This window comes from Cavia porcellus, unplaced genomic scaffold, assembly GCF_034190915.1.
Source record: "Cavia porcellus strain 051 isolate PalLab524CR breed Dunkin Hartley unplaced genomic scaffold, mCavPor4.1 scaffold_28, whole genome shotgun sequence".
NCBI classification, from domain to species: Eukaryota; Metazoa; Chordata; class Mammalia; order Rodentia; family Caviidae; genus Cavia; species Cavia porcellus.
The window spans coordinates 20,487,457-20,503,640 of NW_026947511.1; the positions used below are offsets into that span (position 1 = coordinate 20,487,457).

The 16,184-nt window shown below is 38.3% G+C and overlaps 1 protein-coding gene across 2 annotated transcripts in view; it reads right to left on the reverse strand.

Moving 5' to 3' along the window:
- Rhobtb1 (Rho related BTB domain containing 1) overlaps positions 1–16,184 on the reverse strand; it is a 59,780-nt gene that overhangs the window by 37,628 nt on the left and 5,968 nt on the right. For both annotated transcript variants that reach the window (XM_063239537.1, XM_063239536.1), the window contains exons 3-4: positions 2,100–2,301; positions 1,548–1,651 (exon numbers count right to left, since the gene is read on the reverse strand). In XM_063239537.1, the coding sequence (XP_063095607.1) occupies positions 1,548–1,651; positions 2,100–2,291 (296 nt within the window). In that variant the 5' untranslated portion in view covers positions 2,292–2,301. The remainder of the gene's footprint in view (positions 1–1,547; positions 1,652–2,099; positions 2,302–16,184) is intronic.

Consider the following 16,184-nt stretch of genomic DNA (forward strand, 5'->3'; position numbering starts at 1 on the left):
AGGCCCTTTGACATTTATTGCATCTATCTTTACTTTGCTTAAAGACATTTTAAAATCAGGTTTACTTAAAATCACAGATATTACAAGTTTGACTGCACAGTACTTACAGAAGATTCATTTATTGTTCTTATTGTTGTTGTTATTATTTGTGACACTGGGGATTGAATCCGGGCTTTTATGCTGATTACATCCCAAGCTCTCTTTTTAATTTTTTAAATTTTGAGACAGAGCCTTGCTAAATTGCTAAATTTCCCAGGCTGGGCTGGAATTTGTGATCTTTCTGCCTTAGCCTCAGTGCTGGGATTATAGGTGTGCACCACTATATGCAGGACAAATAGATATAAAACAAAAATGAACTGGCAACTAACATACAACCAAGAACATCACAGAAAGAAAGGAAAACAATTCCCAGGATGAACGTATCCGCAATGCTGAGTCTTCAGTTTAAAAGTCCTTACTACACAGAGGCATTAAGTCATGTTTTACCTCCATACGCCTCTTTAAGCATTCCCTTCAACAAACTGGCCTGGTTTTTTCTTTTCAGTTTGTAAAGTATTTCCCAGGAGTAGGACAAACGCTTTGTACAATTTTATCACCATTTTAGACCACTGTGATAAATACAATTTGAAGTTTTCTCTGTGAACTACTGCTTAAAGAAACAGAGGAATTTTCCAAAGTGCTTGTGTCAAGGACAAGGAGTAATTCATATCTCCTTCAACCTTGTTTGATGTTAAAAGGGACAACCAAGACATGATGCCTAAGTTCTAAACTTAAAATATAATGTGTTAGTTTACAACAAGGGAATAAAAATCTCCATCATATCTGGGTTTAATAGCTATAATCCACTGATTGAGAGATATTTTTAAATTATGGTGACAAGAAGTTGCTATGTATTTTAAGGCACATTGACCATGTTCCCATCTATGTTAGTGTCCTAGGTTAATTTTCTCATTACTGGATTTTTCCTTCTCCCTTATTTTTTTTTTAATAAAAAATAGACATTAGTGTTTCAGTTCACTTTGAAAACATGCTTTGTGAAGGACTTCCAAGATATTTTTCTTTCTTGTTAAAAGCGACCTTCAAATAAAAATAAGAGACTTTCCAGATAACACAAAGCCTGAAGCAAATAACATCAGACTCTGCTAATATGGTCATGAAAAGGCCAAAGAGACCTTCTGAAGTAGAATGGCTAAAATAACTTGCAACATCCTAGAACAAGGTAAATGAAGGATCACTCAGGAAAACAGCACCTGAAGCACCCCAAGCTGGAGGGCAAGGCAGGATCCTTGGCTATTAAGCTTCCCCGCGTAGCTAGCACTAGTTGTTTTAAACAGGGACTTCCTCAGTGAAAAGGCAGATTGTTTTTCTTGACATCAGGAAACAATGCCGTTCTTCTGCTTCTACTTTTTTTTCTTTTCTTAGAAAAAGTGCAGAACATAACATATTTCAAGGCCACATTGGGGTTTTTGTTGATTTGTGAGCCAGCTGCTAGTTCTGAAAAGGAAACTGTACTCAAGCTCCACGGCTCTGCATTACTTTTGGTTTACCTGCCATATGCAAAACGCCTGTCTTTGTGATGATCGCCAAAAGTATCCCAAAGCCTGAGAGAAACGCTCACTTCATCAACAACATCCCGGGACCGCTCCAAGACCTGGAGGAGAAAGAGAGCACCACGCCCGCTGTTAACTGGAGGCTCCTCAAGAGAGGAGGTCTGAGTCAACCCTTAGAGCCCCTCAACCTGCTTTCATTGAGTGTTTACTCCATCTAGTGGGATTTAGGCCAACTTCTAGTTCATTTCCTGGAATCACATGACATAAACCCTTACTCAGGATACCACAAACACATCCCCAAGTTCACACTCTGCTTTGTTTGCTTGTTGGCACTAAAAAGTTTATCGTTTTGAATATGCAATTTACCTACCCCCTCCTCTCTTTTTATTAGAATATATTTGTGGTACATAACAAATACCTTTATCAGGGGGAACTGGTATGTATACCTATGGAACCTTGATTTATTTTAATTGTCCTTTTTTTCCTTCCTGCTGGCTCCCTATCTTCTCTGGTATCCTTTCCATCTCCACAAAGTTCTGTGCATCTTACCTCCTGGCAGACGCGGTACTGGTCAATCGCCCACACAGTTGGCACATGGGTGGCCAGCAGCTGATACTGGGTCAGCGTGGTATTGCAGGCTCGGGCACAGATGAGGCGTGTCTTCCCCACAGCATTGTCACCCACAACCACACACTTGATGGTTTCAACGTTGGGTCTTTCGTAGTCCATGTCAGTGTCCATTTATAAAACTCTGCAAAAGAAGTGGACACTGAGGCTTTCCAGAGCAACTCAAGACGGTCCAGCATTGTTCTGCCTTTGTCTAGCTCTCTCCTTAGAGGTGCCAAAGCATAGGGAAGAAGTTTGGAATTTTGTACTAAGCCTAACTGAAACTCAAGTTTTCTTTTTATATCTCACACAAGAACAAAAACACCAGACTGTTATTTTGACCTCAAAAGGTTTATTCTGGTTAACATGTTATTTTCTCCTTGGTTTTCTCTAAACATGCCTACTGCAGATCCATCCAGGCCTTGTCAGGACAGCTGCCACATATTTATAGCTCCCTGGCTACTCAGGTCGATCAGCTAGTGAGACCAGTCACCTGTAGGGTAACCTTTGTCACCAAGGCCTATGTGCCCACCACAGTCTTCCAATTATCCAGTCTGATGTTGAGAAGCAGTTTTCCTTAAGTTCAAAACTATTATGGTGACTTAGTAGAGAATCAAAAGCTTAGGCTGAAAGACCCTGACTTTACAAAACAGTAAACTCCATGTCTGAATTCTGATAGATTCACCAAATTAGCTTAATTTATTCATTTATTTATACTGATCAAATTAATAAAAAAGATATTCTCAAGAGGGTGCACTATAAAGCAAGATTAAAAAACATACTTTCCCTGCATATTTTCAACAAGAAAGCTGAAGCATATGGTTAAATTAGAACTATTTTACCAGGAAGAGGAGCCACTTTGGAACCTTCCTGGAGGCACCAAGGCTGCTGAGAGAGATCACAGAGCAGAGAAAGGCAAAGCTTTACAGTGGGTTTCCTGGGGACAGCGCTCTCCAGGGAGCAGCAGCAGCTCCTGGTGGGGAGTGGCTGGATGGGACACCAACTTTGCAAGATTTTAAGATTTTAATGAGTTGTAATTTTCTTTTTAAGGAAATCTACTATTAAACTGAGATGACTGGCTGGCTGGGCCTTTATAAAGAGTTGATACTGATTTTATTGGCCATAGTAAAGAAACTGTTCCAATTAGGACTTGGTTGAGTATTTAATTTGACTGATTTGAGCAGAATGATTATTTATAAGGTTATCGGTGCGGGGATTTAAGAAAAATACTGAGAACACTTTTGTTCACAGTTAGGAATATGTGAAGATGGAAGCATTTCAGGAAGTGAAGGGTATGGAATTTTCAACTGCAACGCCATCCCAGGAGGTGTTAAACCCCAGGCTGGAGAGCAGTTTGGCAGGAATGCACACAGTGATTCAGGGAACAGATGTGTGGTTAGGTTAGGATTTGATCTATGGTTTCTACACAGCAAGGAGGCTTAAAATAGATAAATACCTGTGTCCCACCTGGCAATGCTTATTCTGAACATCTTGAGTAGGGAAGAGTCTTTAAAAATTTTCTAATTCTGACGAACAGCCAAGTGCATCACTCAAAAAATTGATCTCCTTAACATTTTGTCTTTAAATTCTATGATTTTATTAGTTCCCTATCTCATAGTATGATATATCAAAAGCATGAATTTGGTATTTGACCAGTATTCCTTAAAACTCTCCAGGGAACCTGTACAATTCTGGATACATTTTTTATTGTCACATTCAGAAGAGTTAGAATAAAAAGCTACTGGCTTCTAAAGTGGAGAGGCCAACGACATTGCTACTAAACATATTTCAATGTACAGGACAACCCCCAACAACCAAGAACTACTAAATCCTGAATGCCAGGTTTCATGGTTCAGAAACTGTTTCAGATGCATGCGAGTTTGAACCTGATCTACTGCACTGTCTAGTCATCTGACTTTGGGCCAGCTGTTTGTTATTTTTTGGGTCTCAGCTTTTTATCAGTTAGGTAGGAATTATAATCAGCTATCCTGAAAGATAAGGTTATTGTGAAACTTAAGTAAACTGATATTTTAAATTCCTGGTGTAGTACACCTGACACACTGATGGCTTAAAATTTCTAAACCTGATAGTGAAGACAAATGTCCTCAGAGGACAGTGAAACTGAGCCCCAAGGGAAGCCAGAATTAGATGCAAACTCATAAATTTAACAATAACAAAGAACTCTAAAAAGGACAGACTTTAGTAAATCCAGGATAACTTACTGAAAGTTAAAGTATAAAAAACACCTAAGCAAGGAAGGCAGAAAAAGTTTTGAGAGGAATGAGAGAGGCAGGGAGGAGATCACAGTTAACCAAAAGATAACAGGCTTGCAAAGTTTGCTTAAGATGTTTTTATGGGGTATTTTAGTATTACAGAATTAATATGGTAATGCTTCTTAATGCCCCTTGATAAGTTTCTGGTAATGTTACCATGAGGTAGCCGGAATCAGTAAAATAAGTTTTATTTGGAGTCTCATATCTCTGAAAACTGACCTTTATTATTCTGAATATCCACAAAGTGCTAGAGTATCTTTTGATGGTGAATTTGATTTTTTTTGGTAAATAAACATCGTAGAGAATGTCTGGATTTAGTAAACTATATAGACAGCTATAAACAGAGAATTCTTTGTGTTGGCTTGGAACTATAAAATTGGTTTTCTTGTTGCTTTGCAAACTAACTCTGATAGCAGCCCCCAAAGAAGAATTCTGCAAATAATGAGTCACCAAAGTGTTGTTGGAACAGTTCTGAAGCCTACTTTGAGAAAGAAGCCCTTCAAGTTTCATGTTAAGGTATGATTACAAAGAGTATCCTTACTTATTTTTAGACACATTTCATGTGGTGCTAAAAACAAATTTCTGTGTCAAAGGTGAGAATAACATTCATGGGTCTTCTAGTCCCTAGCAATCTGTTCAAGACCAAAGTGAATGCCGAAGATCTGAACTTTGTGCACAGTAGGTCACATGTAGGAGAGAAAAAAATGACAGGATAAAATATTCATAGCCCAGATCACTACCTGCAGGTGTGAAATTCCCAGGAGACATTGTGGAACTCCCAAATACTGAATATATTTTATTTGGAATATAAATTCCTTTTTTTGTGGTAATCTAAAAAGCATGCTAAGAATGTGAAGTCACAGCCAAAGATACAAACTCATGCTACACTTGTATTGTTGTAAATCACTGTTCATCTGTTACACATAAACAATAAATATTAAATTATGGTAGTAATTATAAAAATATGGAATTTGATTCTTCTCCACTTGTGGACTTTATTCATATCTAACACTCTTCTGGTTGAGTGAGCTCTGAGCACCATCTGGATATTGACTGTCTGCTTTCTGATTTTTATTTACCTAGAATGACAGCAATAAATATTATTCATTTAACACATTAATATTCGTTTAACATACTAACAGTTAATAAATTTCACCATCATAAATTCGACTGGTTTATGTGGATATCCTTTTGCCTTAAGACACTCAAGGACACAAGAAAGGCAGAAAGGAAAGTATTTGAAGAATGAATACTGGTGGTCTAAGGTAGACTGCTTATCTTACTCAAAACTGACCTGAACTTTCTTTCATACTTGAACAAACACTCAGCACACAGATTCTGAGTTCAAATGCAGCTGAAGACCCTACCTGCATACTATCTGAAAGTGGTTAAGTTTATCTCAAAACTGACCAATGGACAAGAAAAGGCTTGGTGGAGTGGTTTGGGGTGGCTGCCACTCTGAGGGCCGGTGTCCACTGCTCACAAGCTGACTTAGACATACATGATTAGGATCATCATGGTCCAGAGAATCATGCTGCCTATTTTCTCAGGCTTCTCCTCTCCATTTACCAGCGACTCTGTTCTTACTCTGTTCACACGATGATGAGACCCTCATCTTAGACTCACAACATCTCCATTTCTCCTGTACCAGTGATCTTCAACACGCTCTACTCGGACCATTCATCTTTTGGGGTCTATTTGGATGTCACTGACGTGCAGAAACATCTTACTTCACAAACAGCAGATTTCACAATGCCATCCTCAGAGTGAAACTCCTTGTTTAGGGCTAGTACTACGTGAAATGAGGCCACTGCAGTCACCTGTCCCCACCTCAGGCAGTGGAAATGAATTCCCTTCCTCTTGAACTTGGGAAAGCCTGGTGGACTGCTGGCCCGGGAGCATGTGCTGCAGAAGGTACCATAAGAATTCTGGACAGCAGGCTTCCAGAGGCCTTGTGATTCCACATTCCTGCTGTTGGAAAGCTGCCCTGAGGCCACCATGTGGGGAAGGGTGCTGGTGTAGCACAGAGTAACAATTCATACTGGGGACGACCAACCTGGATCTTTGCGCGTCACCAACCCTCCATTCACCTGAATGTAGCTTTGTGAAAGAGCCCGGTGAAGACAGATTTAACGAATCACAGGGTTTAAAGAAGTAATACACCACTGCTGTTTGAAGATGTCAAGGTTTGGAGCGGTTGGCTATAAGCCAACAATGAACATAACACACCCAATTATACCTTAGGAAAATCTTCAAAACCTTAATTCCTTCATTAAAAAATTTATCAGATGCTAAGCCCTTCTTGGTGGGTAATTTCTCCACCAAAGGTTGATGGGCATGACAATTTTTCTCTTTACTAATTACCCTTACCTTCTTGTATTGCATGTGAGCTAGGCAGAATAACAGCTCTTTGATGTCCACATCCTAATCCCTGGAACCTGTGAACTTGTACTGTTCCATGGCAGAGGGGAGTTACATAGCTTCGTAGAGGAAATTACAGTTGCTAATCAGTTGATGTAATATGAGACTACTTTATAGTAGGTAGTGCTATGATAATCACAAGGGTCCTTTTCATGTGGAAGAGACAGGCAAGAAGTAAAAAACAAAAATATGAAGATGCTTTTCTGCTGGCTTTGAAGAGGGAGAAAAGGGCCACAAATCAAGGAATGCAGGTCACCTCTGGCAGTTAGAACAGGTTTAAGGAAAGAGGTTCTCCCTGGAGTTTCCACAAGGAACAGTCTGCCAGTGCATTAATTTAACTCACCGAGACTCAGTTCAAACCTGTGATCTCCAGAACTGTAAGTTAATAAATTTGTGTTTTTTATGCATTTGAGAATACAAATACAACAGCAATAGGAAATTAACGTAGTATCCTTTGGTCACATAAAATACCTTCCTTTAATTTTAAATGCTGTTTTTTTTTTTTCCTACCTCAGTGCTGTTATGCACATTTTCTAACCAACCTATTTCTTGCTTGCCAGCAAATTCTATTCATTTTTCTATTCATTCTTTAGAACTTACTCAGGGATCGCCTCTAAAAAGCTTTCCTATCTACCTTTCCTCCCCATAGACTAATTTACTTTTTCCTCTGTTCCAATGAATTATAAGGGAAAAGCTTGTAATTGTGTTTTAGGTAGCTATATCTTCCAAGTGACCCTCTAATGCACTTAGTGATATCAATGTTTTGGAAAGAACTTTGTATATGCTATTGTGCTCAAAATATGTGTATAAATACCCCCCTTTTACAAAGCCTTCTCTGACTACCCCTTTTCATCCAAAGGTCCTGTAATTTAATGTGACTTTTTTCCAGGGCTAACAATGACACAGTCAAATGTGACCTTAGCTACTCTGGTCTCCTCTTTGAATCATTTCCCTTTCCGTGGAGGTACCCCACTTCCATCTTTGGTCCTTGAGTTCATGGCCGGCCTTCATGGTATTCAGTCTCTCTCTTTTGAAACAGGCTTCTAGGAAGTGCAGGGCCCATCTACTCCCTCACTCACACTGCGGCTATGTGACCTTTAGAGGCCAAGCCTCATAATTCAGCATTCAGGGGCACTGCAGCTGATGAAACCCAAGACGTGTTTGTTTGCTGCCAACAGGAACACTTCAGTGTAAGGCCACTTGGTGCAGTCAGGTGAGGGTGCGTGACTCCTCTACCATTAGAAACTTAAAAATGAGATAGTGTGAGCTTTTTATTTATCTAAGACATCCCACTAATTTCTGGGCATCACCCATCAGTGGACTATATATACCACCCTTACCATCATCTGTGTGTCTCTTGTTATGCTCACTGTTTCTATCAAGGGACAGTGAGAGCTCTCCTTAAAGACAGAAAGCTAAGGCCATGCAGATACCTTTGTATGCTCAGCTCTATTTAGTTCTTCACGGTCTGGATGATGTTACTGCATAGCTACTGCAGCTCCTTGTTCCTTCAAAAAGTCTATAACCTGATTTTTGAGGAATAATTTAGTTTGGCCACTAAAAAATATCAATGGAACAAACTTTAAAGTATTTGAAGAGCTAGCACTGAAAGAAAAACTGGGAATTTTACATTATTGACAGAAACAAAGGAGAAATGTTGCATAATAACTATAGCCCTTAGCCAAGTTTCAACTGTGCAGATTTCATTATCCTCTTAATCACTAGTCATAGGCAGGTGGGAGCTGTTTTACACAAAATAAACATCTCAGTAGGAATGGACAAGGATCTGGAGATGAGGAAGAGACCTCCCAAACTCAAACATTCACAGAAATAGGATAAAGTTTCTATCACTTAAGAATACATCCTATCAATCAACAATATTTCTGTTTTGGTTTTAAAAACAGAAAAGACATAAGTAAAAGAAAGGGCACTGCACAGTACTGAGACGCAGATAACAAAAGGCCGCTTTTTGATAATGATCAAGCACTGTGCTTTATACATCCACTGTTGAGCCTCTGCAGAAAGAGCCCTGTGATAACGGGATCCACGCAAGGTCACGCTCGTTGCTTTTTAAAACTCAAAGTCAGTGGGGGAGGTGAGCCAGGAACAGAAAATAAGTTTCTTTTCTACCTCTATGGCCCTTAATAAACACTGTCCTAAATGATAAAATAAAGAACAAATCAGAAACCTAAAAGATACATAAACATTTCCAGGGTAAACCACAGTGAGTAAACTGTGTGCTCCAATCTACACACACTGATCTACGTTCTTCCGCAAGTACACCATACACCCTCCCTCTGACAACCTTGCTTGGGTAGAACTGGCAGAGTGGAGAGAGCTGGACCTGATTTAAGTTCCATTTTGGAAGAAGATGCACTTGAAACACCATTTTGGAAGAAGATGCACTTGAAACACCATTTATGCCATCTTCTAGGATATTTATCAAATGCTTTTTTTTTTTGGGTATTGGGGATTGAACTTACAACCTCCGCTTGCCAGGCAAGTGCTTATGCCGCTGAGCTAGATCCCCAGCCCTCAAATGTTCTTTTAAGACACATAATTATGTTTCTATAGATTTTGCTTCTCCCTCATCAAACTTATAAATTTTCGACAACAGCAATTTACTTATCTTAAATCCTTAACTATTTTCACAGTGTCTTGCTCATATGGAGCCCTAACTAAAATGTTTGAAACAAATACAGAAGTGTAGCCATGTCAACTTCTTCAGAGAACCTTGCACCAGGGGCTGGCAGAGAGCTTGTGTGCAGTTCTCTCTAGTGAATGAATGTTAAGCTCTGTGGCCTGAAGAGCAGCAGTCTGTGGCTAAGCTTGTGGTTGATGAGAGGAACACCTTGAGGAGGGCCATCCTGTGAGGTCCATCTTGAAAGCAGCGCTCAACAGATGGTACTGTACCAACCAGTGCTCCCTAGCAGGAACAACATCAGTAACCATGGGAACCACCAAGGACGGGATCAGGCCTATCTACCAGTGAGAAGGTGGGAGCAAGGGAGAAATGTGGGCAGAGAGGCTAAGGACCCTGTTTGATTCAGAAAATTAAGATATGATCATTTATTATGCTCTGATGCTTAGAACCAATTTATGAATCTTAATATTTACATATAAAGGTATTAAAAGACCTAGGCTCAAATAAAAGCAAAATAAAATATTATGCTCAGTGGAAGAAGATAAATCCAAAAAACTACAAATTATCTGACTCCATATTTATGAAACCTGCTAAATATGCAAACCCCATAGAAAGCAGATTAGTGGTTGCCAGAGCTGAGAGATGTGGAATGGGGAGTGACCAAAAGGCATATAATAAGCAGTAAGAACACTTTAGAAGTACAAGGAAAAGTTCACAGGAGTAACAAACAGAGCCGGACGTGGTGGCTCTGGACCTGGAATCCCAGAACCCAGGAGCCTGAGGCAGGAGGATCCCTGTAAGTCTGAGGTCAGTCTGAGTTACATAGTGAGCACACAGTGAAGTTCATGGCCAGCCTGAACTACCTGGTGAGGCCCTGTCTCAAAAACAAAATAAACTTACTGAAACATATGGAATGGAGAATGAGAATATATCAATGCCAGATTAAGAAAGTGAAAATGAACACCACATGGAGGGTTGAATTAATAGATATACCACATGTTTTAAACTTATAAAAAGACAGTGTACCTTCTTTTAAGTGTGCCTTGCACATTTACAAAAGATGACCACATACTGGACATAAGGGTAAATATTTTCCAAAGTATAAATTGTACTAGCCAAATTCTCTAGCCATAGAGACATTAATGAAAAAAATTAAAAGAAAAAGGTTATGACAACAACTAAAACTCTCAGCCCTTAAGAATTTAAAAAATACTTTGATATATGTAGTCATTTAAGAAATCAGCATTATAAATGTAAACTGTTTTAGAAGTATATCAATCACAAAACAATCTAAATCTATAACAGGTAGGGGAATAAAGTACTGGCTATATAACCTTGGACACATCACTTAATCTAAGCCTCTGTTTCTTTATCTGTAAACTGGGGGGTAGCTACCTCCTCAGTGGGTTGCTGTGTAGGTGAAGTTACATCGTGCTTGTAAAATAGTCTAGCCACTGAGAATATTCAGAGAATATTCAGCCAGTCTGATCTATTAAAACCATCAATAAAACTATATTTTCTATGAATTTGCAATAACATAGAGAAATACTAAGGGGAAAGAGCAGAATAGTAATCTGAAATATAGGTTGACCGAAACTGCAAAAAATCAATCTGTGTAACCTAAATAAAACTGGATTTCATCATTCTCTCACATGAAGCACCATTTTAGCACAGTGACACAGCTGAAAACACACAAACAGGAGCCTCCAAGAGCCATAAAAAAAGAATGGGTACTTAAGAACAGAGAGGTGGGATTTACATAATTTATCAGGCATCTTGCAGCAAAGCTCCTGCAAAGTCTCTCCACAGTGCATCCCACCTTTAATGGCAACCACTCATGGCTATCTTTCTGCCGTTGGGACCCCAGAGATTCCTCTGAGGTCTCCTCCCTTCCTACAGGGCTAAGGTAGTCACTGCTCTCTGCTTTACTTGCATTTTCATCCAGGACTCCCTGTCTCCTTTCTTGAGATGCACCCCTTTTTAGGTGGGGAGAGACCTCAGCAGGTTATGTGCCTATTTAGGCTAAACCGAGAGGCAATACAGTAAACAGCAGTGATTGTTGCTGAATGATGGGGCAAGAACCGGTTCCTATCATTTTTCTACTTTTCTTCAGTTTCTAAACTTTCTATAATGCACATGTGTGACCTTTAAAGAAACAAAAAGCTGGGACAAAACTCACTTAGCGTGTACAATTCAATGCCTGTTTTTTTCTTCTTACATTCACACAGTTGGGCAATCATCCTCACGATGTAATTCCAGAACATTTCCATGTTCTCAAAAAGAAACTGTGGACTTGTTAGGAGTTACTCCCCATCCCCATTTCTCCCATCTCTAGCCACCACTAGTCTGCTTTCTATGGGTTTGTGCTTTCTGAAGGTTTCATAAATATGGTGTCATATAATTTGTATCCTTCTTATTTGTCATCTTCCAGTGAACACAATATTTTCAAGTCCACTCATGTTATAGCATATATCAGTACTTCATTACTTTTTATAGCTAAATACTATCCTTAGATATATTACTTCTATGACAGGAAAATATTTTAGCTTTTTTAACTTTTATTTAAAAAAAAAGAATGGCTATACAAGTGTAAGTATTGTTAATTCTTCTAAGAGTATGCCACACAATCCACTAATAATAAGTGATTTTTGATGATATGTAAATTGTTTTTCAAAACCATACATTTACAAAGCATACTAAGCCTGCTAAACTTGTTTTTTTCCCTGATTCAAGCTTTCAAAACTATAGGCCCTAACTGATGCTTTGCTGAATATCAGACACAGATCTCGAAAGAAACAAAAAGACATCTGAAGATATCCAAGACAAATGTATACAATTGTATTTCAAGCAGAAAGGGAAAAATTCGTGGCTTTAAAATTTTGAGTATTCAAAGAAAATACTTATGGTAACTGAAATGAACACTTTTAAGAAATGGAAATAACTCATGAAATATACTGTGAAAATCAATTGTAGTTAAGATATTTTAGGCTTGGATCAATAATATAGTATAATTCAACTTTACATTCATTAATTCAAAATATTTTGGTGTGCATACCATGTGTGTATTTGTGCACCTGAAAATCACAAACTTACAAATACGAATACATATTCATGCATAAATTTAACATTATAATCTTTACTTGGAAGGACAGACTTCCACACATTTTCAGCTACATGGGTGACACTACAATCAAAGCTAGCAGTCATTGGCTCAAATAAAGTAATGGTTCAGTGAAAAATTGAATTCTGCAAATGAAGGACTTACCCTTGGGCACAGAATTCAGAGTGTTTCAAACACGAGAGTGCAGGGTAATGGTAACCTGAAGCAGGGTGCTGGTGGTATTCTGGTTACTGATCTAGCTCCTAGTTACATAAATATGTAAAGTTCACAAAAATGCATCAAACTATAAACTTGTGATCTGTAGACATTTTTCCATGTTTATAGTTCAATACATTTCTTATGGTTTTGGAAACCCTACAGTTGTCATGGGGAGGGGGGGTGAACACAGGAGCTGGATCAGAAATCTTCATCAAAAATTAATAATTTAAATATTAGTCAATTCTTTAAAGAGATATCTAAGTTGTAAAGTGATTGTTTAAAATAGCTGTTATCAAGTAGAAGACTAAAAGTGCTTAAAAACTCATTCTCATGAAGAAAAGTCTCTCTAGTACTTCCTAGTTAGGGCTGTTCACAGAAAGCATTTCTAAAGATGTCAGTAGGTTAGCTCCCATAGCACCACAGACTGCAGACTGTGAAATCTCCAGATACAATGACATTCAAGCTATTGTACTTAAACATTCATGATGCTGTATTATGCCAGTTAAGATCAGGTTATAGTCTGATTCAGGCAAATGAAGAAGCTTTTTTTCCAAATTAGATTATAAATTCAGGATATGCCGACTTAACAAGCTAAAGGGAAAAGATTGTCTATCTTTCTAAACCAAGTCATAAAACTTTGAGAGGTTTGAGTTGTTTGGTTAGAAGAGAGTCCTTAGTATTTAAATACAGTGTTTACAAATGCTAGAATCTGAAATATTCTACGAGTTCAGTACTGATCTGTTTCATATACATAAAGGAAAACTATTTACCCTACTTAAAGCCTCTTTCCAGGGGGCTGCAAATATAGCTTTTGATTCTGTGTTCAAAATATCTATTTCTCTCCCTTGTTTACTGATGAGAAGCCAAATCTCATCCCTCTTTTGGCTGCACAAATGTAGATGTTTTGACAAAGGGGAAGGTGGGAAGCTGTGTTGAAAAGAGTCAGAACTAATGACTGCAAGCACTGGGTCTCATGACTTACGAAACTAAACTTTCACGCACATGAAGGAATCAGCAGCCTTCGTCCTGTTACATGAGAAGGAAAGGAGACAAAGAGGTGTGTAGAGAAGGCAGTCAAGAGGTCGGCTAGTTACTAGAATCATTGTTTTAAATACTACTGATATCTGTACCAGGATGTTTTTGGCAGCTCTATTGATAATACCTAGACACTGGAAATAACTCACCAACAGTAGAATGGATTAATAAAAAATAAATTGAGGTCTATTCATACTGTGGAATATTATACACTACTAAGATAAATTACTGCTCCATAAATTATGAATGAATCTTACAAAGATAATATTGGAGGGAGAGAAGTCATACATAAAAGAGTAATGGGGCATAATTGCATTCATATAAAGTCCCAAAGGGGGAAGACCTCGTCTGTGGTATCAGAATGAAGTGGTTGTCTCAGATGGGTGGTGACTAGAAAGCAGTATGAGAAGGGTTCTTGGTGCTTGCTGGTTATGTTTGATTTTTGTTTAGGTTTTGGTTTTGTATGTGCTGGTTATGTGAGCATGTTGAGCTTGTGAAAATTTTTTGTTGCATATACCTATGCTTAGTACATTTTTTCTTTATATAAGTACCTTCAATACAAACATTTTCAGTTCAGATTCCTGAGCCCTAATGTAGATCTACTAAAAGCATAGGCTTTAAGTTCCTCAGGGCATCACAATCAATGTACAGCCAAGGTTGAGAGCCACTGCCCCAGGCTCTCTGCATCCTTTGGTATGTGGGTGCCAGCCCCAACAGCCTCTGTGAACAAAGTGGTAAATTTACAAGAATTTATCAAGCCCATTAAAATAGTACCAATATTAAAATTCAATTATATGCTTACAACTACATTATACTAAAAATAAAAGTAATACTCAAAATCCATTATTTTCTGATTTTTCACATTTATTATAATTACACTTTTGAGGTTTTATGCCAATTTGCCCTGTGTGGTGGAAATGCCAGAGTATCAAGCTACTGGGCTGTCTTGTCTCAACTGTGTGCAGTTACACCAGTAGTTTACAATTTGTCATTGTAGGATTATTTACACCATAGAAATCAGCCGGTACTACAAAGCAGGGCTTGTTTTATGGTTCTGGTGATTGTCTAGACTTAAGAAAAAATGATTTAAAAATTTTGATATTGTAGAATAAATTTCTAAGTGTGTCATATGTGTAGCTGTTAGACTGTGAATAGTACCTTTGAGGAAATATCCTCCTGGAATGTTAAAACTACTATGCATTTCAGTAAAGAATTCATTCATGTCATTGATGAATAGGTACAATTCTGATATATGTCTTCGTTGTTTCACCTTTTTTTATTTTTTTGGTCTTACTCATCAACATAAAGGAAAATATCAGCCAACACTTACATGAGAACTACAGTCTTCACTAATTGTACCCTGTGTTGGTTTTAGATAGAAGAGTGGTAAAAACAAACAAAAGCATTCTGTGAGACTCAACTGGTAATGTGGAATCTATAATGAGCAATACTTTGTATTTTATTATGATTGGTAAGTGTTGTGTTATGCAATCAGTACATCAGAAGCATTTACCTGGTTAGAGGGTGGGAATTGCACTGAGGGCCCCGTGCATGGTAAACATGCTCTGTACCACTGATCTCTACTCCGGCTTACTTATAATTAATATATTTATGCATACATATACATCATTTTTCTTCCTCAGAGAGTGGTTTGATTTGCTAGTACATCACTGGCTATAATTTCTTTCATGTTTAAAAGTTCATTACTCTGTTGTGATTTAAGAAACAAGCAAAAAAAAAAAAAAGTGAGAGTCTAGTTATGGTCATACAGCGTAAGAACCAGCATTAGATCCAGTAGGACTCTCCCTGAGAACCCGGCTGCTTACAGTGCAGTCTTCCACCCAGCAGTGCTAGTAATGATGGGAGCTTGCTAGAAACCTATCTTCTCAGGCCTCACTTCAGAACTCCTAAATCAGCTCTGTTTCCATCTGACAAGATGCTCATTCTTATAGGCACATTAACAAGATTTGAACACTGCTTTAAAAATAATTAACTTCTTGGTAAGAACTGAGAGTTATATAGAGGCAACTTGAGATTGGTAAGAAGGTTAAGAACCATCTAGCAACTGATGATTTCTAAGCATTCAGCTGCATTTGCTACTTCCCAGCACTGGGCAAACCATGCAGTGGGTTCTTCTAAACTCAAAAAAAGAACCATATGTCTTGCAATATACATGTACCAGATACTTAAAGGGAAACTGCCAGCAGGAGAATAAAGTCTATTTAAAGCCTCTTGTTATTAATAGAAAGAAAAAACAGGTGCAAGTAAGGGAAAAAAAAACCCACATCAGTAGCTTTCCTCTGTGTATGTGATGCACAGGAAGGGTTGCCAAAGAC